The sequence below is a fragment of the Mytilus galloprovincialis genome, chromosome 8, assembly GCF_965363235.1.
Source record: "Mytilus galloprovincialis chromosome 8, xbMytGall1.hap1.1, whole genome shotgun sequence".
Taxonomy (NCBI): Eukaryota; Metazoa; Mollusca; class Bivalvia; order Mytilida; family Mytilidae; genus Mytilus; species Mytilus galloprovincialis.
Genome location: NC_134845.1, coordinates 64,073,938 through 64,099,597, shown reverse-complemented (window position 1 = coordinate 64,099,597; position 25,660 = coordinate 64,073,938). Strand labels below are relative to the sequence as shown.

General features: G+C 32.2%; 1 protein-coding gene across 1 annotated transcript; it reads right to left on the bottom strand.

Moving 5' to 3' along the window:
• Positions 1-21,513: 21,513 nt before the first annotated feature.
• Positions 21,514-24,987, bottom strand: LOC143042367 (uncharacterized). The gene is made up of 2 exons (XM_076214651.1): positions 22,567-24,987; positions 21,514-22,156 (listed from the first exon to the last, which is right to left on the bottom strand). Exon 1 carries the CDS (start codon positions 24,912-24,914, stop codon positions 23,028-23,030), a length of 1,887 nt encoding a protein of 628 aa, XP_076070766.1. The 5' UTR covers positions 24,915-24,987; the 3' UTR covers positions 21,514-22,156; positions 22,567-23,027.
• Between the last annotated feature and the right edge of the window lie 673 nt (positions 24,988-25,660).

Here is a 25,660-nt window from a genome sequence, read left to right as displayed (position 1 = left end):
ACAATATTAACTACTTTCTTGTGTTGTTCTTTCTCGGGAATTATTGGTTATATACCTTAATGATATGTATTAGTTTTTCATAGGAATAGAGTGCATCAATGATACAAACTCATTAGTTCGTAAATCGTCTGTCTCGTTTGCTGTAAAAGACTTGCTAATACATATTTATCAAGGAGAAAAAAATGTGAAAATTCCTAAATAGTCAAGCTTGCTTCAACGGAAGGTTGTACGAATACTCCTTGTCACATACAAGTTAATTGATATGGATTGTTTGGGATAGTGAAAGTTTGATACATTTAAATTCAATTTATAAATAAACGGTACACATTTAATATTGCACCATATGCACCTCTCCATAATAAGTGTATCTTAAGTTGGCTGTGGCGTCTTTATTAAAATTGATAGAATATTTTTAATAGTTCGTCAAAAGGAAGTTTACATCATGCTTTTTTCAAAAATATAATAAAAAGTATTGGTTACCGGAATTTTTTTCAAGTTACAGGTTGTGAATAAACTCATCATAGATAACAGGATTGAAATTTCATATTTACGCCAGACGAGCGTTTCTTCTACAAAAGACTCATCAGCGACGATCGAATCAATTTTTTTTTAAGGTACGAAGTTGAAGAGCATTGAGGACCAAAAATTCCTAAAAGTTTTGCAAAATACAGTTGAGGTAATCTATTCCTGAGGTAGAAAAGCCTTCGTAGTTCATAAATCCAAAATTTAGTTAACTCATAATTATGAACATATCAATGATAACTCAAGTCAACACAGAAGTGCTGACTACTGGGCTGGTGATACCATCGGGAAAATAAATCCCTTCAGCCGTGGCATCGACCCAGTGGTTGAAAATAACTCATCATAGATACCAGGATTGAAATTTCATATTTACGCCAGTCAAAAGGTTGTCAGAATGTTTATAGATTGTGCAAAAAAAATCAACATTTGTGTGATAAAAAGAAAACTGCGTAATAGAATTTTAAGACAAATGTGGGGAGATAGCGCTTTGAACATGCTTTTAGCTAAGAAAAAGAAAAATGGGGTCACCGAACTTGTTTTCTTGCTACAAATTGAAATAGGAAAATTCAAAACACTTTCTATTATAAAAATTACTTTATCTAAGTGATCTCCCCTTATTTGGCAAGGTTGGAAAAAAGTATAATCAAACACAAATAAAGATGATAAAACACACAATTTTCTTTATTTACATCAACAGTCTTACACTTAAAAATTATACATTTCATGAAAGATATACACCAACGTTATCTGCTACTTTAAAATCCAAGATGGAGGAAGACATTCGAGCCTCCTTAAGCGATGTCCGAACATAAGTATTTAAAAGGGCATTAAATGAGTAGGAACATGGATACATTCATGTATAACAGTGTAAGTTCCAAAGGTAATCCAAATAATTATTCGACTGAATAAATAGAATACAAATGTGCAAATCCACCATATTGCTAAAAGTCTACTTACAAATTGACAACACTTAAGCTCCATATTGCCAGAAGTCTACTTTCTCATTGACTACATTTAAGCACCATATTGTTAGAAGTCTACTGTATCATTGACTACACTTAGGCACCATAATGCTAGAAGTCTACTTTCTTATTGACTATATTTTAGCAAAAATTTGCTAGAAGTCTATTGTTTTATTGACTACACCTCAGCGCCATATTAATAGAAGTCTACTGTCTCATCGACAATACTTAAAAATCCAATTGCAAAAAGGTTTACTGTCTTGATGATAACACTAAAGCACCATTTTGTCAGAAGTCTACTGTCTAATTGACTACATTTCAGCAACATGTTTCCAGAAGTCTACCGTCTCAATGACTACTCTCAAGCACCATATTGCTAGAAGTTTACTGTCTCAATGACTACATTCAAGCGCCACATTGCGCGAAGTCTACTGTCTTATTCACTACACTTAATCACTCTATTTCTAGAAGTGTACTGTCTCATTGACTACACTGAAGCACCCTTTATAACCATATTGATCTGAGCGTCACTGATGAGTCTTATGTAAACGAAACGCGCGTCTGACGTATTAAATTATAATCCTGGTACATTTGATAACTATTTGAAGTCATCAAAAGCATATTAGCAACATACATTTCTAAAGCACCTTTGGTTGCTGCTAAAATTACCACAAAACTATGTCACAATACACATCTTTCAAATCTAGTTGACAAAAGATAGAAGAATATTTGCAACCCTAGAAAGATATACTGTGGATTCCTTATTATTCGTTTGATACCAATTTTCGTTAATTTCATGGGTTTAGTTGAACCACTAAATGTAATGTTCAACGATTAAAAAAAAATTGAATGCCCACGAGCATGGAAGTTTTCCTTCATCCACGAAAATTAATAACCACGACAATAAATGAATCAACAGTAATAAACCATAATCAATCCTTCGAAATGTTTCACACAAGGTAGTGCTAGGGCATTCAATCTTTCATATTTCTAGAAGTCTACTGTCTCATTGACTATATCTCAGCATCATTCTGCTTAAAGACAGACTATTGTCTCATTGATTACACTTAAGCACCATTTTGCTAGAAGTCTATTGTCTCATTCAATATATCTAAGCACTTTTTTGCCAGAAGTCTACTGTCTCATTGACTATAATTAAGAACGATTACTCAAATTCAACGGTCTTATTTGACTACAGATGAGATCCATTATAGAAGTCTACTGTCTCATTGACTGCACTTAAGCACTTTTTTTGAAAGAAGTCTGCTGTGTCATTGATTAAACTAAAACACAATTTTGATACATGTTTACTGTGTTATTGACTACACTTTAACGCCATTTAAACTTCAGGTCTACTGTCTTATTGACTATACGTAAGTACCATTTAGCTAGAAGTCTACTGCCTTGTTGTCACGGGATCAAGCATCAATATTAAAATTAATGTGAAATAAATTTAGCAGGATATACTAGTATTATATAAATGAACTGATTTATTACTGAAATTCTCCATAGAGAGGCATTCACAGACATGCAATATATGTATATATGTACGGCAAATAAATATAATAATGTACGAGTACACTTCGGATTGATTAAAAAAAAAACTTTGAAATAAAATAGGTATCCAAAATTGTGCCCACTTGAATTATGTCTATATAGCAAAAAAATGTAATATTATATATTTCTGGATATTTACTGTCTCATTGACTACACTTACGCAGCATTTTACTTAAAGCCTACTGTCTCTTTGACTACACTTTACAACACTTTGAAAGAAGTCTACTATCTCATTGATTACACATAAGCAACATTTTGCTAGAAGTCTATTGTCTCATTGACTATAATTCAACACCATTTTGCTACAAGTCAACTGTCTCAATGACTATAAGGACCACTAGGCTAGAAGTTTACTTTCGCGTTGACCACACTAAAGCATTATTTTGCTAGAAGTCTATTGTTTCATTGACTATACTTAAGCACCACTTTGCTAGACGTCTATTGTCTCATTGACTATACTAAAAACACGTTTTAGAAGTTTACTGTCTTATTGACTACACTGTATATTTAGCGCCATTCAAGCTTGAGGTCTACTGTCTTCTTGATAATACTTAAGCACCACTTTGCTAGAAGTCTACTGTCTCATTGTCTTTACTTAAGCACGACTTTGATAAAGTTATCAAATCTTAAATGTGTATTATATTAATTGATTAGTACCCAGTCTGTCTGGTGTAGTCATCCTTCGCTATGATACACATTTGATGCAGTATATCATGAGATCAAGCATCAATCATAAAATTAATGGTTAATAAAATTAGCAGTATATATTATAAAATTGAACTGATTTATTTCTGGCATTCTCCATAGAGAGGCAATCACATACATGCAATATGATGATTGTATAGCAAATACATATTATGATTTACGGATACATTTCGGGTGGATTTAAACAAAGCGTTGGAAATAATCCACAACTGTGCATACTTGTAATCGGTCTAAATAAGATCAAAGCAGAAAAATAAAATATAAAAATCATATTGCCAAGTTTTCATAGGGAATTATCGGAAAACCGAAAAAAAACAAGGAATCGGATTCCCCGCCCTTTTAACAATTACTCAGTCCTGTAAACACCACTTGTTAAACTGAATGTAAAATATTACAATGAGCTCATTAACGAAAGTCTCTTATAAGATGTATTTAATTCGCAATCAGGATATGTTTTAACTGACTGCATGAATACGTGACTGGCTTCTTCCTTGTCTCCTGACATCTGTAAAATAATACCAAAATGATGTAGGCTATAGCTTGAAAATAAGCACTTTTTTAAATACAATGATTTTCACTTATAATGAATTGTAAATTGTAGAGGCAATGCTGATACTGTCTGACATTATTTAGATGATAATTACACAAACATTTTAGAAAACAAGCATAAACTATAGCAGAAACTGAATAATCTCCATTTTCTATTTCCATTTGTAATTCATTTGGTAATAACCAAGAACTTCTGTCAAATTTCATACAATCCAGAAGCAATATTTTCCATAATCGAACTAGACTTCTCTCCCGGAATGATTTCAGTTAGAGCAATTGGAAATGAATATCCGAGAGATCCATGAAGTTGTATATTTTTTCGGGAGTACATTTCGATAAAGTATACATGATGATGTGTTACGCTTTATTAAATTGATTTGTATTATAAAACAACGAAGCTAACATTAGCCATCCAGAAACAGCGTCATGATGAATATTCTGTAGCAGAGTACAAAGACAAGAATTATACTGTTTATATTGATGTTTGTTACTATTTCTAGCACAATTCAGCGGAAAAGTCTGTGCAGATTGTGCACACCTCAATCTGACATATGTAGTATGTATATAAGTATTTTAGTGAGGATTGGTCACAGAAAATTATCTGGCGTATTGCACTATATATATTGTTATAAAAATTTAGTCTATTAACATCAAAAACAGTCGTACAGTTTGCAAAAAATAACAATTTGGAATTCAGTGATTTTTTCACCTCAATAGTATGCAATGTTTGTAGTTCGATGTGCATGATGTGATCTATCCACATTGATACATGAATGTAAGAAATTTGATCTGAAAATAACACACCGCCAACCATAACTATAGAGAGTATATATATATAATAAGCCTTCTAAAACAACACAAAAAACAAGGTATCAGATTATCAGGTTTCCAAACGCATTGTGGTAATTCCTCTGATAGCCAGAGAAAATTGCACAGCTTCAACCTCAACGGGAGTCCCTATGGGAAATTCATTGTTGACACCCCCCCCCCCTCTTTGTTTATTTTAGCCGAATTGCAACCTATAACGAAAACTATTCAAAACGTGAATTAAAGTACAATTAGAATGGCCATTAATTACTTTTTTTCTCTAATGTTGAATGTTCTTGATATTTCTTTTTTTTTTTGTTTCAACGGTTAAACTTTTGTTTTGAAAGTAAAGTTTAATGTGCACATTCTTGTAAAGTAATTTTCCATTTTGATGTCTATGAAATAGAAACACGATAGAACATGATGACTAATAAACGTTTAAAATGTTTTATATTCTTAAATACCTCACGAAAATAATTAGCTGATATTTTGTTTGACCTTTTCAGATGGGTATTTCCGTTAACCGTTTTAAATCTACTTTCGTTTTTATTTTTAAGCAATATATTTAATATAAATATAAAATATGTATTTTTAACTTAACCAATACATATATATATATATATGTATATTTAATTACCTAAAAATAATATAATACATGATGATTGAATATTGTGTGGAACAAATAATTCACCTATAAATGATCAAATATTCATCTCATCTGCATTAAAACAGTTGAAATATAAATAATAGAAATTAAAAGAACAAACGTATAAACTAACAAAATTATGAAAGAAAAAGCTGGGTGAAAGAAGGATAACTTCACTATAAATAGTGTAGGAAACTACTATATCATTTTAGTAAAAACGGCACACTTATTTTCTATGAGCGGGCTTTGTTGTGCGAACAAAATATTTTTAATTGTGTATACAGACCAATAGTAGTAGCACTTTTGTGCTGACATGATCTATCATTGATATGATTGTATTTATAAATTAACTGTTCAAATATTTGAAATAATACTAAGGTTTTTCTACCTCAGGAATAGATTATCTTAGCTGTATCTGGCAAAACTGTTAGGAATTTTGGTCGGTCCTTAATGTTTCGTACGTTATTTGGATTTTTTAACTTATTTTGAATTGAGCGTCACTGATGAGTATTTATAATACGAAACGGGCGTCTGACGTATATACAAAGTTTAATCCTGATATCTATGATGAGTTTTTTTATGAGACCCCCTACCATTTATTTCTTGTGTTTTTAAAAAATTCTTTTTATTCATTTTTTTTTTTTTGCAAAGTTACTTTATTTGGTTCTTGTTTTTTTTAATATTCCAGAACTTTAATTAAGAAAACCGCCTCATTTATTTTCCATAACTTATGTATGAATATTTAAATAAGGCAATTTAAGGTTTTGTAAAGCTTTGTCGTCATTGATAAAATCGTTATGAATAAATGTTGTTAATCAATTTATTTTTTTATATTTTACAAATGTATAAATATAGGCTATCAAGTTAAATTTGTTTGAGGGCATTCTAGTGAATTAGATCTTAATCAAATTGCAATATTGACAGAGTGGTTAACATCATATAATACACTAGAACACACCTACGACATCGTGAGTCGTAACTGAATAAATATAGCTATGCCTTACTTTGAGTCTGGATTTTTAGTATTAGTATTGCCATCTGATAAATCCATGCTGATTGTAAGATACATAGTTTTCTCTGCTTTCATAACAGCGCGTCTGGTGTATATACAAAATTTAGTCCTGGTATCTATGATGAGTTTATTTTGTATAGACCAGTCCTTGTTTTCTTACCACAATCAACTATCTGTAAACTAAATTGAATGTTTAACTAATTAACCAATATTAATAGTGGTATTGAGGTGGAAGAAACATACTTATTATATATACGTATTACAGTATTTTTGGGATTTGACTTTTCAACAGGATCTACTATTTTGCATCAGATCAAATTCTTGTAAAATAGCAGAAAACATTTTGAAGTTGATCTGTTTCTTACTAGCATCCCCCTAAGAGAGGCATTTACAGCATACAACATAAGTGTATGGCAAATAAATATTATGATTTACGGATACACTTTTGATTGATTCAAACAGTAGCATATTTGGTCTATTACTGTTAAAAATCATAGTATATGGCAAATTTCAATACAGAACCGTCTAAAATCCATTTAAATGATGGTTTCAACAACCCTTACCGTTATATTGCTATCATCTTTTCGTTAAATAATCAAGAATTCTCTAAATATATTGCCGAAATTTATTAAAAAGAACTTACTTTTAATAAATCTAACTGTCATTTCCTAGATTTAGATATTTCAGTTTTAAAACATAAACACAAATATTTACGACAAAAGGGATGATTTTTTCTTATTGTTAATTTTTTACCTTTTTGAACGGTGATGTTCCTTTGGCATCATGATCGACATACGGTGTTAATATGTCCCAACTCGTTTGCTTTGCTTGTGTCTGTAGTGACGTTTTTGGATTTTAATGAGCGTAATCTATACAGTACTAGTAAGATTTGGTGTGTAAGTGTGGCGGTATGTATCGAAAATGTAATGCAAACTGAATAGCACATCTTATTGTAACTCGAACCCGGAAATTTAGATAAAATCTGGGTAAACTTTATTTTAAAGGCAGTTGCTACGAGATATATAAAAAATCTAAAGTGTGATTTGTTTTGTTATATCATTAAAAAGTAAAATAGTGAAATTATAATCCCCTTAAAGCAGCCAGTATGTTTTTTTTTTAAATTAAGCAAAAACACATTGCAGATGAATTCCTCACTTGCAAGTGACTCATTTGCCCGCATTGAATCCGTATTTATGTAAATTAACATGTATGTCTTATCACGTATTGTTCTATATAATAAGAATGTTCTTATTCCGGGCATAAAAACAATGCCGTATTTGGCAAAACCTTTTTCAACTTTTGATCTTCAGTGCTGTACAACTTTGTACTTTTTTCACTTTCGATCTTTTATATCTGGGCGTCACTGGTGAGTCTTGTGTGGACGAGGCGCGTTTTTGGCGTATTGAATTTTAAACCTGATGCTTTTTGTTATCTATTAATCATGTTTTTCTTAGTCTAATATGTTCTCCTATTTATTTGTATTGTAGTCCTGTAATATTATGTTGTCATTTCAATGTTATATTTAGCTTTGCCATTAAAGTGCGAGGTTTGGCATGCCACAAAACCAGGTTCAACCCACAATTTTTATTCCCCTTTAAAAATGTCCTGTACCAAGTCAGGAAGATGGCCATTGTTATATTATTGTTCGTTTCTGTGTGTATTGCATTTTAATGTTGTGCCGTTTGTTTTCTCTTATTTTTGAGATATTAAGATAAGACGTGGCACGGTACTTGTCTATCCCAAATTCATGTATTTGGTTTTGATGTTATATTTGTTATTCTCGTGGTATTTTGTCTGATGCTTGGTCCGTTTCTGTGTGTGTTGCGTTTCGGTGTTGTGTCGTTGTTCTCCTCTTATATTTAATGCGTTTCCCTCGGTTTTAGTTTGTTACCCTGATTTTGTTTTTTGTCCATGGATTTATGAGTTTTGAACAGCGGTATACTACTGTTGCCTTTATTTATCATTAATATGAAATTAAACAGACCTTGATCCAAATGCACGATTTCGCTTTCTATTTATATCTATATTTATGTGTAAATCGAGCCCATGCCCTTTAAATTGTTTATTTAAGACGTTACAATTTGGATAAATGTGTTACATTGTTATAAATTAAATATGAGAAACATAAACTTATTCCAAAAGGTTACCTATTCAATACTGTTTAATTTAAGAATTAGTTTATTTGTGTAAATTTTGATTTAGTTATCAATAAATTAAAACCATACTAAATATTACACATACGAAACTTCAAGGTACTACGATATGCTGATACTTAAAGTTTGGCATCGCACTAAGGGAATGTATTTTCTCTGACTTTTAGTCATGTTTTTACACTCAATCCATTTGATTTTCTATGTGCACTACTGTAAACCAACTTATTTTTGCGAGGAGAAAAATAACACGAGTATAAATCGTCGCGAATAAGTAAATCTTTATTAATCTACATGAAATAAATAAGAAAATTAAAAGCAGCGAAATGGACTAGAATTGGTATAACTCGAAATGACGTATCCGCGAAAATAAGTTGGTTTACAGTAATTGATGGTAAGTCTTAGATATATTATTGTTTTTTGACTAGCTTTAAGTAAATACGAGTACTCTCAGATCTGTATAAAGTGTCTTTTTGTATTTTGGATGTACCTAGCCATGTCTACTTTGTGTTTTGTTAGATGTACTTCTATTTGTATCCATCTGATGAGTTTAACCATGTCAACTGATTGTTATACTAGTAGTAAGGTTTTGTGTTGTACTGTACATAACTGTCCTAGGTTATGATAGGGTTAAAAACTCACAAACCTGTTTAACCGCGCCGCATTCTTCATGTGACTGTCTCAAGTCAGGAGCCTTTACTTCAGTGGTTGTCGTGGTTCATGTTTGTCATATTTATTTTTTGTGAACTGTTTTGTTATAAATAATGCCGTTAGTTTTCTTATTTGAATTGTTTCATATTTTTATGTCGGAGCCCTTTAAAACGGAGCATAAGATATGCTTTTTTTTCTCATTGTTTAAGGCCTTCGTGTGTCTATAATTGCTTATATCCACTTTCTTTGGACTTTGGTGGATAGTTGTCTCATTGGCAATCATACCACATCTTCATATGTGTATTAAGCTTGTAAATATACAACTTGAAGGTATTCACAAATGTGCATGCTTGTACTCTGTCTTTATTACATTATAGCAGAAAAATAGAATTAAAAAATCAAGAACCATTTTTAATCATTTCTTGGTGTATTGTGCCAGCCTGGAAAAACTAGGAATCAGATGTTCCGCCATAGTTATACTTAGACAGCTCTGTTATCTTTGCATTGTACATTATTTTTCAAAAAAATGAGCTAGAGAAAACAAATTTCACTAAACAAATTACTAGTCTGGAATAAGTCCGTCTTGTAAATACTATTTGTTGAACTGAATGTACAAAAATTTCTATGAGCTCATTAACGAAAGTCTTTTAAAAGAAGTATTAAATCTGTGATCAGGGTATAATTTAAGCGACTGCATGAATGCTTGACGGGCGGCTTTATAGTCTCCTGATAACTGTAAAGCAATACCAAGAATGTTGTAGGCTCCAGATTGGATACTTGTATCTTTTTCAAAACAATAGTTTTCTGCTATAACAAGTTGTAAAGTGTGGATGCAATCCTTACATTGTCTGGCATTATGAAGATGATAATAACACAACAGTTTTAGAAAATAAGCATAAACTATGGAGGGAATTAAACAATTTCGATTTTCCACTTCCATTTGTAGTTCATTTGGTATTAACCAAGAGTTTCTTCCAAATCTCATTAAATCTACTAGCATTATTTTCCCTAATCTAACCATACTTTTCTTCTGGAATGATTGTAGTGTTAGCAATCGGCAAAGAATATCAGTTATATCCATGGTGCGGCACAGTTTTTCGGGAGTACATTTCGATAAGAAATACACGATGATGCGTAACGCTTTACTATATTGTTTTGTCTTATAGAAAAACGAAGCTAACATCAGCCATCAAGAAACAGCGTCATGATATATATTTTGAAGCAGAGTTCAAAAACGGAAATTAAATTGTTTGTATTTTTGTTTATTACTACTTGTAGAACTATTCAGTGCAAAAGATTGCGCACATTTTGCGCACCACAATGACATGTAGTATGTATGAAAGTATTTTAATGACGATTGATCACATCTAACTATCTGGTGTATTATTCTTTTGTAGTCATAAGTTCCCATCTGCAGATCAACTTCACATATATAATTAGGAAAATATAAAAACTCAGAATTAAATGTTTTTGCAATCTCGTTAGTATGCAATGAATGTGGTTCGATGTGATCCATCAACCTTGATACATGAAAGTTAGATAGTTGATCTGAGAACAAAACGCACAACCAACCGTAACTTTGGAGTGTATATAGTCTATCTAGGAGAATTTCACGAGTCCGACCTTCTATTTTGTTCTCAAACATGTTGTTCTCTGGAATAAAGTAATGTACGCATGCTGAATACTTTACACAATAAATAAGCCTGTCAAAGCAACGCATAAAACAAGGTACAAGATTATCAGGTTCCCATACGGATTGTGGTAATTCTTCTGATATCCAAAACATAAGTGTTTTCAAGAAATATGAGCAGAGTAAATCTGAACATTCAGTGTAGGTTGCTATTACATCTTTCAAAAGAATTTTCAAGAGTGCATAGCATAATAATTGTGTGTGTGTAAAAGTGTTAATTAGCATTTTTTCACCGACAGAAAAAGACATTCGCCATTCTATATCTTCTTTTGGCGATCCCTTAGTTCCAATTGGTACAAAAAGTACTCCATGTTTTATAATACTTTCTTTGACATTATTATTTGGCCATGAGTTATTTGACCTTGATATCCATTGTGATGCTTGTGATATCCATGTCTTACAATGTAAGCACAAAACATGGTCAAAATCTCCATTTGTGTCTGACACACACGGTCCATGAATTATTTGGTCAACTGAATTTCTTAACACTAATTGTTTACAAATTGTGCTTGATAAATAATATTTTCCATCGAGTTCTTCATTGAGTTCTAATAACTTGAAATCTATGTTTTCATTTAGCAACAGCGTGAAACAAGGTTTTACATCGTCTGTTTCCATACTATAATATATAAAATTTCGATTAACAAGATTAAGTCGGGGTTTTTCATCTTCATAAACCTCGATTGTTTTTGCTACATACATCACATCCAAATCACTACCTCTCATCTCAAGCCCTTCTCCAAAACTTCCACTTGTGATAGTGGTTCCAGACTCGGTGGTCGTCATATTATCCCTGACAATATTCATTAGTCTGATTGTTCTAACATGGTTTTCTGTTCCAACTATGTTTTCACACAAGTAGCGATAGAGTGCTAATGATACGGTATTTGTGTCTGTGTCTAAAATAAATATGACATCAATACAGAGAATAAAATACAATGTTCACCATACATGTAGCCATGAAATGTAATTACAGTTTAGCTTCAATGTGGATGACTTGTTGATGTGACAATTTATCTTTAAAATAGATAAGGTATTTGCTGTGATTCTGTTGACTTATAAATAACGTTGTATTTTCTAAAGCATTATTATAAATAATATCGAGTACTCCGGAGTCCTAGGTAAATATTGTTTTACTTGTAGCTCACGTTCTACTATCAAATGGTTGACTCGAAATTCATTTTCTTTAAAATCTTAGCTTCATGTTGATAAAGATAAATAGATGTTTGAGAAATGCTTGATATGTGTGTAAAAATAAATAAAACTGAAACGTGCTCCAAAGTACTTGTAGAACATATGTAGTGCTGGGGTGGTTTACGAATACGATCAGAAAACGTAGAAAGACAAAAATTAACATATGTCATAAATATCAATTGTGAGACTGAACTATCGTAACTATCCGACAATAAGCGACTGGCTGATCATTCTGACATTTTAAGGAGTATTTCTTCATAATTTGTGAAAAGTAGAAAATGTTTTTTTAATCATTTTTTTGAAAAACTGGTAAAATATCAAATGACGACCGAAAGTACGGTACCGTTCTGATCAAGTCCAAGTTGTACATATTATAGGTTGTTTTACTTACAAACATATATGTCAGAAGTTCAAGTCTTATTTTCCTTACCCACTTTGAATGCTTGTAGTGGTCATTATTATGTTATTCACACATGAAACATGTTTAACGGACCACCAATCATAAAATTCAATAAAGTAATATTGTCAATAAAACAACAATAAAAATCAAATGACAATCGCTTGTATTTAATAAAATGATCCGCTGGGCCGAGCTATATGCAATTGCAGAGGTCAAACCCTTAACAATTTGGGCACTACATTAAAGCTTGATACAGCTCTGAATTTTGATTGTGAATACACACTTGACACATTATAGTCAATATGGCCAAAGAACTGAACAATTCAAAAATGGACTTTCATCTTTTATGGTTTCATATCCAATATCAAAATATACGGTTAGGTACAGGATATCAAAGGACACCATTTGTTAATTTTTTTGTGTTTTATATTAAATTTGTACCCTAGGGACACTAATATGGACAAATTATACCAAAAAAAGGGTCCAAAATCGACAACGGTTTGATTCAGCATATAAAACAATCAACAAAAAATCAAGTCTTTGATTAAACCGCATTGCGATTTCTCATGGAATAGGCAATTCATACAAATTTTAGAACTTTTACCAAAAACATTAAGACCAAAACTGTGAACCGATAAAAACCTTGTTCAAATCAATATCAACCTGCCTGTAAGGGTTTAGAACCTGAAGGTCAAATTTTATAAGAATAAAAACACTTATTCACAATTGCTTGTCCTGAAACAAGAAAAATGCTTGTTTTTTGGGCCCATTTCAGGCCCCTGATTTCTTCAAACTACCTAAATAATCCACACCATCAATCCCAACATCCCTGTTGTTGGAATACCATTTCGTCGCTGGGCTTCCAAAATGTCGTATATGACTTTTTTGGCTAAAAATGCTTTTAGACACCAATGGTCTGGGCGGGAGAAATTCTTTGGTATTACAAAATAGCACACAGTTAGACCAATCAAAACGTTTGAAATAAGACATATTACAAAATTGCCAATGTCAGTTGTTTGTGAAGTTTGCTTCAAAAATGTTGGATAAAAACTTGAAAATCGATGTGTAATGGCTTTAGGAATAAAATAATTGTACATTTCTTTATTTCTGTGAAAATAATTTAAGTTCTCAGATACTCCAGAAATGTCAAAGTTTCTATTTCACTGCTATTTACAAAAATGCTCGAGTTCACATACGACATTTTGGAAGCATGCATTTTGTCAAAATTTTCAAAGACTGTTTGTGAAATATTTTTTTCTTGAAAAAATTATAATTTACAACATTTTGGAAGCCCAGCGACGATTTGCTACAATTTCACTTATAGAAAAGTCATTATCTGTAAACAAAATGTATTCGGTAATGAAAATCTCTTTTGACAACGACACAGACATCGTCATTACAATATACGGACGCCGAAATGTTGAGGTCGTATAGAAATCCCCGACGTTACATAATGTGTAGCGAGACAAAAGAGAAAATAAAAGATAAAATGATAGAGAGTGGTCATCGGCAAATCCCCTCTTATAGTTCAATAGTTCAATAGTCTTACGCTATAACGAATACAATTACCTTTTTTTAATGGAATGATATATACTAAAACAAGATATAAAAGTACGGATAGGGTATCCTTTATTATGACTTGAAATATACACTAGCTAGTAATGATAATTTAATTTGATATTCTAGTTTCAGCATTTAGGGAAATTTGTTTAAGGAATGTCTTAACATATTCTGGCTTTGTTCCAAAAGTTCAACCTTTGATTTGAAAGTAAACTTTAGCATATTAAACGGTGCAAATTGTTTAAAAGATTGATTTATTTTCACGTTTAATGTACGTGAAATAGAAAAACGAAAACAAATAATGACATATATGCATTTAACTTGCTTCATTTTTCACAATTACATCGACATACCTGCCATGTTGTGTAAGCTATTCAGATGGGTATTTTCACTAAATATATTCAATTTACTTCCGTTTCTATTTTTAACCTTTCGTCATCAAATACAATATGTGAAATACGAAAGAGGCCTAAAAGGGATAAATTGCATGATGGACCAATAAATTCACCATAAACTGGTCAAAGATTTCGTCGCATTTTCATAAACATTTTAATGATAAACAGGAGAAATGTAAAATATCAAATATCTTTTAAATATAAAGTTTTTTATATGATAAAATTTAAATCCAGATTACAAGTAAGGTTATAATAATTAAATTTATAAAGTACTAAACGGACATAGAGAAAACGGCAAAAAAATCGTGTAATCTGTAACACTAAATAAGCATAAAATAAAGTTTTTGAGCTCAATTTTTGTTTAATTTTCAACATTTTCCCGCATTTCTTGTAATAGAATTTCCCGTATTCTGACTATGACGTCATACAAAATTCAAAGCTGAAATCGAATTTTAGTTTAGTATATGTAAGAAATAGTAATTTGGACGGATTTTGATATTCGAATGGAAGAATCGGTAAGAAAAATATGTAATTGTTTTTTTTTTTTTATTTCAAAATAACTTGATGTTGCAAATGTGCATTACAAGGGGTTTAAAAAAAATCTTCAAACAATGAATGATTCGATAGTCCAGACTAAACACCTGACTTTTTTTAATTTCCAGTTGTTATGTTACAATTTAAAGAAATGACTTTTTAACGCTATTTTATAAATGTAGTCCACGACATGATCGCTTAATATTACCATTACACTGCTCTTAGCATATATTAATTTATATTTCCAGAATGTGCATCAGCTGCACTTTATTGTAAAAAAGAAGCGTTTTGAACGTTCATGTTTAAAGCTATGTGATATACTAAATGTCCAGTGATTTTGTTGCGCGTCTGTTTACGGGGGGGGGGGGGGGTGCCGACGTCGTTAATGAAGGTAATGTCGCAATTCATAAATAATTTGGTTTTATATCACTTTAACAGAAAAAGCCTAAGTTGTCGTCATCAGAGAGAATTCTACTGAACAAAGAATTGAAATTGCAGAAGAGAAGAGAGCAAAGAAGAAAATCATTCCATAACAATAAAATTAATGCAAAAGAGACACCAAAAATATACAAAGAAAACGCAGGAGCAATTACATAACGAGAAGATAACGAAAGAAAGAGACAACATGAAAACAGAAGCGAATACATGGAAGATTATAGGAGACGTTATAGTACATTAGAAATCTTAGATGATGGTGAACACGATGGAATATTTTCAAACAAAATGAACAAAGCTAGGTAGGTCCAGTTGAAAGAAACTTTAATGTAAGCGATCATACAAAAAAATTAAAGATAAAAAAAATAAAAATTATAATAGATTTTTTTTTCTTTTAATGTTATGCCTTTTATTCAAATCAATAACTTTTTTAGACGTTTGCCGATTTTAGGTGCAATGCCATTTCTATATTGTAAAACTCTTTGCATCTATTTTTGTGTATGGTTATTTGTTTTAATTTTTCGTTCATTGAGATTTTAGAATTAAAATTGTGTGTATATAAAAGTGTATTAAAATGGACAAAGTTCATGTACATCATATAGTCTTGGATATATATTATACAGGGACATGCTCAAAATCTAGATTTAGACATGCAGCAGTTCGTCAGATTTTTTTTATACAAATATTGCATAGAGAGAAGGATGTAATTGATAATAAAAAAAATGCCTTGAAAATTTCACGGAATTGTGTATCTTTTTTTTCATTTACAAGTCAATTAAGAAACTTAAACTTGCATAACCAGTTAATTCAATCAAAGAGCGGGTGTTCTGTCGGCATGCGTTGACGAAAAAAGGACAATGAAATCTCCTGCCTGCTGTTGATAAATTTCGTTCGTCTATCGAAAAAAGAAAAGATAGAGACATCGGCTATTCTAAGCACCAAAGAAATGATCACGTCAGTTAAACACAAAAGAAATAAAGATGCAATAGCAAGCTGCCAATTAGTTGCATCTACTGTCAGTGGTTCTAACATATATAATAAAAAAAAAGAGTCAGTTAAAAGTTTGGCAAGTAAGTTAGGGGTCAATTGGAAAACAATCCAAAAAGGCAAATCCTTCAGAGCTTAATAAAGGCAAGTAGTATACCGATGTTCAAAACTCATAAATCGCTAGAAAAAAATCCGGGTTATGAACCAAAACCGAGGGAAACGCGTTAAACATAAAATGTAACACACACAGAAACGAACCAAGCATTATACTACTGTGGTTCATTCTGGAAAAGGTTCCTTTTTATATACACTGAGAACGACTAGGCGTGATGCGTTAGACGATTGACAAAAAAACTAGTGCACGATTGTTAGTTGAAAGAAAGCAGCAGAAGACCTACGAACAATCAGAATCATATCAAACGTGTCCGTCTAGGTTCAAAACTTTATTCATCCCACCAGTGTTGTATAAACAAAGGCAACAGTAGTATACCGCTGTTCGAAAAAACTAGAAAAAACACAAACACAAATATATCTAGATTACATAAGAGAATATCCCGAACATGCTGAAATAAAGATTTGTCAGCGTGCTTTTGAAATATGTAAGCCTTATTTTGGTCGTCCGGCTACTCACAAAGATAATCTTACATGTTGTTGTCGGCATCATGTTGAGATGAAAAGTCTGATTAAGTCATGCATGCAATTTCGAAAGAAAACAGTTATTGGAAAAGAAATATGACTCTTTACATGAACTTGATGATGTAATATGTAACCCGATCTGCACCAACATAAAATGACTTCTTTGAATCGGATATGTACGGAGTGTGGTGTTGACAAACTTGACTTTTTACCAGATGAATTGGACAACAATGGAGCAGTCGAGATATCATGGGAACGATAAAAATAAATAAATGTAAAAATAAAAGGCGACATAGTAGTTAGAAAACTAGTTCTTGTAAAGAAAAGCTCTAAGGCATGTGACATGTTCGATTATTTAAATAACTACTTGAGAATTTTCCATCCCACCAATTTAGAGCTGACTGACAGTCAAAGCAAATGAAAAATTTTATTAACAATTTATCAGTCACACATTGTGTTGCATTCCATGATTTCTCTGAAAACTTTAAATGTACAGAACAGTGTGAAATCCAGTCTTCGTATCCAAAAACAATGCTTCCGGATATTCCCTACTCGTTTAGCTGTTGAGCTTTAATTTAATCGTATAGCAAATGGGAGAAAACTCATCTATGCTGCTACATACAAAGTTGTAGCTGTGCATTCTGGACCAATCTTTATCGCGTCTATACTGCTCCTACGTAGTAAGCCAGGATTCCAGATTAGACCAGTTCCATCATTTATGTTTCTCACGGATTTTACCTTAAAGTTTACTTTGCATGAAAACGAAGTCACCATTCTTTAAACATATTGACAAAAGCCTTGTCTGAATTTAAATTGTTAACAGCTGAAGGATAATATCAGATATTAGAGACGGTTAGACAGAGACAGTAAAACAAAGAAACGTCCACGTACGCACCTGGTTATGAAACAAAACATTGATTTTTGCGATTCCAAAAAAGTGTTCCAGTGTATGCAAGTCGACTTGGATATCGATCTGTATAAGAAATAGTTACGAGCCCCTGTGTGGTACGGTGTATTTGTATTAATCTGTTATCAATTTGGAAAAGACTCGACTTCCACTGATTTTTTTTTGCTAATGAATCGTGGGACTCCCAGACACATACGTCTTGCAGTATAATGCATATTCCCACTCTCTTTATATATCTCGATGTCCGATTGGTTAAATCTAATGAGAAAGTCTCAATGTTTCTCGAAGTTATCTGATCTTATCTCATTTCATAGGTGCAGTCCAGATAGAGTCTGAACGACATTGACGTAATGAGTAAATTTGTGTCTAAAAAAGAAACTCGTTTCTTATTAGACATATCGCAGATATTAAGTTTTACTAACTGGATGATACTTTCTATTCAGACAGTTTTTTTCAAATAATTGTTATAACTAATCATTTACTGCGAGTTTTAAGTTTCCATCTGGCGTCAGTAGACAAAATAATTACGATTCCCATACATGGGTAGGCCTGCTGCAGGTGATTTCGACATCAAAAGTAGGCATGTTATACATCATAATGTAGAAGAATAAAAAAGATTTACGATATAACAAGTTTTAATGGGGTTGGCAACCGATAAATCCATTCCCCAGCACTTCTGCGTTGACATGAAAAATCATTGCATTTCAAATCTTTTAATGACTGTAAAGTTTGCGTACATAGCACTTTGAAATAATGTAAAAAACAGTTATGTATCTCTAAAGTCTTCAAATATTGAAATAATAAATCAAATAACAAAAAAGTTCTGACTATTTATATCTCATCCGGTCAATAACCTGTCCCAATCCTGGCAATAATTAATTGATTGTTTTATTTCAAATATAATAATCCATAAAAAAAAAAATAAAGACTTAGTTGATTTTCTTGATTCAATGTTTTGTCCATATTTCATTAGAAATTAACCCATCCCTGTTTTCATATCATGTGACACGCCACACCTTCGTTTAATCACAGGAACCACAATCACATAATAGAAAAGCACCTTTGTATAATAAAAAAAAACTTCGTATAATGAAAAACCACCTTCGTATAATAAAAAAACACCTGTGTATTATAAAAAAAACCACTTTAAAATAAAAACCCACCAAAATCCTTCTCATAATGAAAGAGACACATGAGACAGCTATGGCCTTCCATATACAAATATAAGGTTTTCTTCTGTTGTATAATGCGATATTAACCCTTCTTCGTATATAAAAAGGCATCACTACGATCATTCTTGATTTTAATAATATCATATTGATAGTTGTAAAAAATCGATACGATTGTTGGTTTATATGTTTTGCAGGTGGTGGATACTATTGTTTTCAAGCAGATCCAAATTAGTTAAAGACGAGCGGACCAGACTATGATCGTATGTATGGTGCAAAATTATTCAGCAACATCTTTGCGTCTAATTATCACGCCAATGACGTCCCATGTGCTTAAAGGTTAAATGCAAAGGTAGAAAAAAAATTGAGGAAAAGGTGGAAATCGCAAGAATTTATGTTTAAAACGTTGAAATTTATATTTATACAATAATTCCAAACTTCGTTGGTACTAAAATAACAGGAGAATATAAGTCGAAAAATACGGGAAATATCAACCTTTTTTGTCTTCCTTTATTCCCTTGTCGCTGTGACGTCATTCGTGTCCTTTGTTACATTGGTATCGAATACATGGGTTAGAACGTAATCTTGTAAACAACGTTAACCGGCTATGCGATTTGGGCTTAACTCATTGTTGAAGGCCGTACGGTGACCTATAGTTGTTGATATGTGTGTCATTTTGGTATTTTGTGGATAGTTGTCTCATTGGCAAACATACCACATCTTGTTTTTTATATGGTGTTTTGTGTTGCATTCAACTATAATACTGGATCAGGTCAGGGATTAATGGCTTAATGGAAAGTACATATTATACATTGTGTATTACAAAGTGCAATGGATTACAAACACAGCCATGACTTTCCTTAACAAGTTTTCTAAATACTTTGATATTCATGGGATGGAGTTTATAGAGAGAATTGCTCTGTTCAAGCAAATTAACAAGCATAAATGCAAGTCTCTTACTAACAAGTTTGCAAAGTTGATCAATCATCATGTATTGAATTTAAAAAAGAAAGAGGCTGTTTTGCGGCAAGCCGTTTTGTCGGTAAAACTTTGTTTTTCGCATAGCCTTTTTCTTCTTGATACTCATCATATATCTTATATAGTTCATGCTTTTTTTAGCATCTCTGGTCTGTGTACTGCTTTGACTGCTTATATAATTTATGGCTCATGTGTCGTTATAATTTTTCAGACCTCGGGCAGCACGACTTCCTTGTTCGATGGGAACCCCACTTACCCCAGTCGCTTTACAGAGTTTAACGATGGATTCTCCGGGGCAATTATTTACATTGTGTATAGCTGTATGTAACCTTCCTTTGTAGTTTCTGGTAAATGTTACAGTAACTGTTGCACGTATTGCAAGGTTAGTTGCTTCGTCTTTTTGTGTGTTTTTGCATGTACGGTTTAGCATAGTAGATCCTAGGCGATCTTTTACGCATTCACGTAACAATGTTGCTGTGTTCTCTGATTTATTTAATTGAAAGTTATTTTTCAGATAAGCTGATTTTTCAGTCCATGTCTTCAAACTGTTCCTATTTGAACATGTTGAACAAACAAGGGAATATTTTGTACACCCGTTTTGATCGCCCCGATAGTAAGAAACTATAGCATGACATTCAAATGTTAGGTGAACTTTTATCCGTACAGAGTCCATATTGAATTTATCAAAGGCAGCTTTGTACTTTGCGTAAAAACATGCTGCCATATCTAATGCAAACCTTTTTAGCATTTTATCTTTCCCTAAAATTAATCGTGCTGCGTTGAGACCTGACATTTTTTAAATAAAATTTCTATGATTTGCGGACACATGTCTCGTATCTAGAAAATGAATTGGCTGAGTATTGGTCGTACCAGATTTAAAAAGAGACTCTGCAGGTCTAAATGCACCGCTATCGGGGTCAGTGGTAATTTCTTGAACTTCCAGACCATCACTTTTCAGGTCTAACACGCAGTCTTTGGCCCATCGCTTCTCACTGCATATGCTGTCATGCATTTCAATGTTTGCGAAACAGTGACCTTTGTGAGATAAAACTTTTGTTTTTGTTTAATGTTAACTCTAATGTGAGCAAAGCTGAGACACTTGTCTTGTGCTTACAATACTGTGCTTATAAGTATTATTTTCTAACATGTTATATGTACATTAGGTAGCTGGTTGAAATGGTGTTTTTCTTATTCCGGAATAAACAGGGTTTTTATACATTCCGTCGGCCTGAATGTTAATAATAAAAGGATTATCACCTCTAAATATGTTTATTTCCTTAAATAATTTTCTTTTCAGAGCCAAATCCTTTTGATTGTACTCTACTATAATTTCACAAAAAACCATTAGCACTGTGTTGCATACTTGAAGTGGAAGGAGCTGGTATATTAGAACCAAGAAATAATTTCTGTACACCAGTTGTGCTGATAGCTATGCGATTAAGTGCGACTTGTATGGATAGATTAATAGCTGCTGCTCGACGTCCACGTTTCTTAGCGATCACATCATTGTAAAACAGTTTTGAATGGTAAGAACACTCATTGCAGCTTGCCTTTTCCCTCCAAGCAGACCCTCTTTGCTGCTCTGCACTTAAATCTCATGATAATAACACTGTACACATAGAGGATATTTGTCTGTGTTCTATGAAAACTTCATTCCACATCTATTCAAGTTGATTAATCTGAAGGAGTCGAAAACTATTTTTCGCTGACCTGAAGTTGAAAATGTTGCCAAAATTGAAGTGAATTAGTTTTTTATTTGTTAAAACGAAGTTTGGAAAATGTGAAAATAATTCTATTTTGAATTACCTCCCTTACAATAGTGTTTTCTTTAAATAAGCTTTTTGACAAAATGTACTCTCAAAAGTGCATATTTTTTTCTTTGTCTCTGTTTTTATATAATATTTATATACAAAACCCATGTACTATTTAGCTATTGAAAATATATATAGGACTAGAAATTTTAAAATAAGTATAATCCTAGCTTGCATTTCCTTCAGATGTCACATTTGAAGAATTGGCATATAAGACACATGCCTATTTCTTCATAGTTGTTTATAAGTGGCTTTTTAAACAAGTTAAATTATTTTTGAAAGCTTAATTACAAAAAAAAGTATTCTTACCCTGTTTTCGTTTCATTTTTAGCACATTGCTCAACTTCTGTTTTTGTCGGAGGCTTCGGCCTTAGAAAGCGAGCTAACTTTGTAAAGGCAGGAATTAGTTGAACATTCTTGTTAGAACATTTTTAGTCACTTAGTCGTACAAGTCTTTTGGTAGTCTCACAAAATTTGCCCTTTTCAGCAGGTAGAGTCTTATTTCTGTATTTTTCCCCCCTTATACTATGGCTTGTTTCCTTTCTGAAATGTGTATTTCCTTAGACGCTATGGTATTATAGACCCATTGTCATTATAAGAATTGTTTGAAATGCACTTTATTCCAGTATTTTGATATTTAAACATCAAATATAGGACCTTTCAGCTAAACAATCATGAATGACTAAGTTTTTTGTTTATATCTGATGGTACCGAAGGTGACCCCGGATGTACGATTTTTTATATAAATCATATAAAAATCATCATGATGGCTAATCAACTGAGCTCATCAACAAAAGTCTCTTTTTAGAAGTATTATATCTGTGATCAGTGCATATCTCAAGTGAATGCATGAATGCTTGACGGGCGGCTTCATAGTCTCCTGATAACTGTAAAGCAATACCAAGAATGGTGTAGGCTCTAGATTTTGCACTTGCATCTTTTTCAATCATATAGTTTTCTGCTATAACAAGGTGTAAAGTGTTGATGCAATCCTGGCATTGTCTGACATTATTTAGATGATAATGACATAAAAATTGTAAGAAATAAGCATAAACTATAGAGGAAACTATATAGTGTCCATTTTCATTTTCCATTTGTAGTTCATTTGGTATTAACAACGATTTTTTTTTAAATCTTATAAAATCTACTAGCATTTTTTTCCATAATCTAACTATACTTTTCTTCTGGAATGACTTTAGTGTGAGCAATCGGCAATGAATATCCGACATATTCATTGAGCGGGTTAGTTTTTCGGGAGTAAATTTCGATAAAGAGAACCCGAGGACGCTTAACACATTACTATATTGTTTCGACTGATAGAAAAACGAAGCTAACATCAGCCATCCTGATACAGCGTCATGATGAATACTCTGTAGCAGAGAACAAAGACAGGATTTATACTGTTTGTATTGATGTTTATTACTACTTCTATGACTAGTCAGTGGGATAGACTGCACATAATGTGTACACCACAATGACATGTAGTATGTATATAAGTATTTTAGTGAGGATTGGTCACAGGAAACTATCTTGCTTATTACTCTATTGTATAAATAACTGTCCATATCAGTCATATTAATATCAACAGCACATATATTATTTAAGATATATATCATTTTCGAATTCAATATTTTTACGACCTCGACAGTACGCAATGTAGTTGATTCGATTGGATTCATCCACGTTGATACATGAAAGTTAGATAGTTGATCTGAAAATAAGACGCACCGCCAACCATAACTATGGAGAGTATATAGATTATCTAGAAGTAATTTACGAGCATGGCCTTTTATTTTGTTCTCAAACATGTTGTATTCTGGAATGAAGTAATGCAAGCAAGCTGAATACTTCACACAATAAATAAGTCTGCTGAAGCAACGCAGAAAACAAGGTATAAGATTTTCAGGTTTCCATACGGATTGTGGCAATTCCTCTGATATCCAGAAAATAATCGTTTTTAAAAAATATGAACAGAGTAAATCTGAACATTCTGTGTCGGTTGTTATAACATCCTTCAAAAGAATTTTCATGAGGGCATAACATAATAATTGTGCGTGTGTAAATGTGCTTATGAGCATTTTTTCACCAACAGAAAAAGATATTCGCCATTCGATAAATTCTTTTAGCGATCCTTTTACTCCAATTGGTACAAAAAGTACTCCATGATTTATAATACTTTGCTTGACATCATGATTTGGCCATGAGTTATTTGATCTTGATATCCACTGTGATGCTTGTGGTATCCATGTCTTACAATGAAAGCAAAGGGCTATATCCACAACTCCGTTTTCGTCAGATAGACACGGTCCATGAATAATATTAAATCCTGAATTAAACCCTAATAGCTGTTGTTTACAAAGTGAGCTTGATAAATAATGTTTTCCGTTGAATAGTTCACATATTTCTGATACATGTTTATTAACATTTTCTTCCAATATCAACTGCGTGAAGCCAGGTTTTACATCGTCTGTTTCCATTCTAAAATATGTTACATGTTTTTTAAGTCTTGGTTTTTCATCTGCATAAATCTCATTTAATGTGTTTACTTCCATGATATCCAAATCACTACCTCTAAGTTCAATCCCTTCTCCAAAACTTCCACTTGTGATAGCGTATCGAAACTTTGTGTGTGCTACATTATCTCTGACAGTATTCATTAGTCTGATTGTTTTAACACTATTCTCCGTTCCAACTATGTTTTGACACAAGTAGCGATACAGAGCTAATGAAACGGTTCTTGTGTCTGTTTCTGAAATTAACATGAATTCAATTAAAAGTTTTATCATGAAGAATGAATACAATGTTTGTCATGTTTACCGTTATCATTGATTTGCTATTGCAGTGTAGCTTTTATGTGGATGACTTGTTGCGATGTCAATTCAAATTAAAAAAACTGAGTTTTGCTGAGCTTCTTTAAATTGTAATAATAAACTGTTTTCACTAAAGCATTATTTTTGTGAATACTATGTGCTCCGGAGTGACACCCACATCACTTTATAAATTTCTCCAAATTTGTTTTATTCCATAATATTGCATAAGATTTATATGAAAAATATATGTAACAAAAAGTAGTTAAGCTTTCATTTGATATGCGACAATGCTATGATCTAAAAAGTTTGATGTTTGTACTTTATAACGTTATCCAACAAATTTTTGGAGGTCGGGAATTTGATATTTCAAATGTACACATCATGACCTTTCATTTGATATATAACAACCCTATCTCAAAATGAAATTTATTCTTTGCATTCAATGACCCCACCCAACCCATTTTTGGGGACGTCAATTTGAAATTTGAAATGTACGCTTTATGTTCTTTCAATTGATACGCGACAAACCTTACCATCTGAGAAATTTGAATAATGACACTAAATGACCCCATTCGTCCCCCTCGGATGAAAAG

What these genes read in the sequence shown, in the direction of transcription:
- LOC143042367 (XM_076214651.1), bottom strand. Translation starts at nt 24,914, where the DNA reads ATGAATACTGTCAGAGATAATGTAGCACACACAAAGTTTCGATACGCT.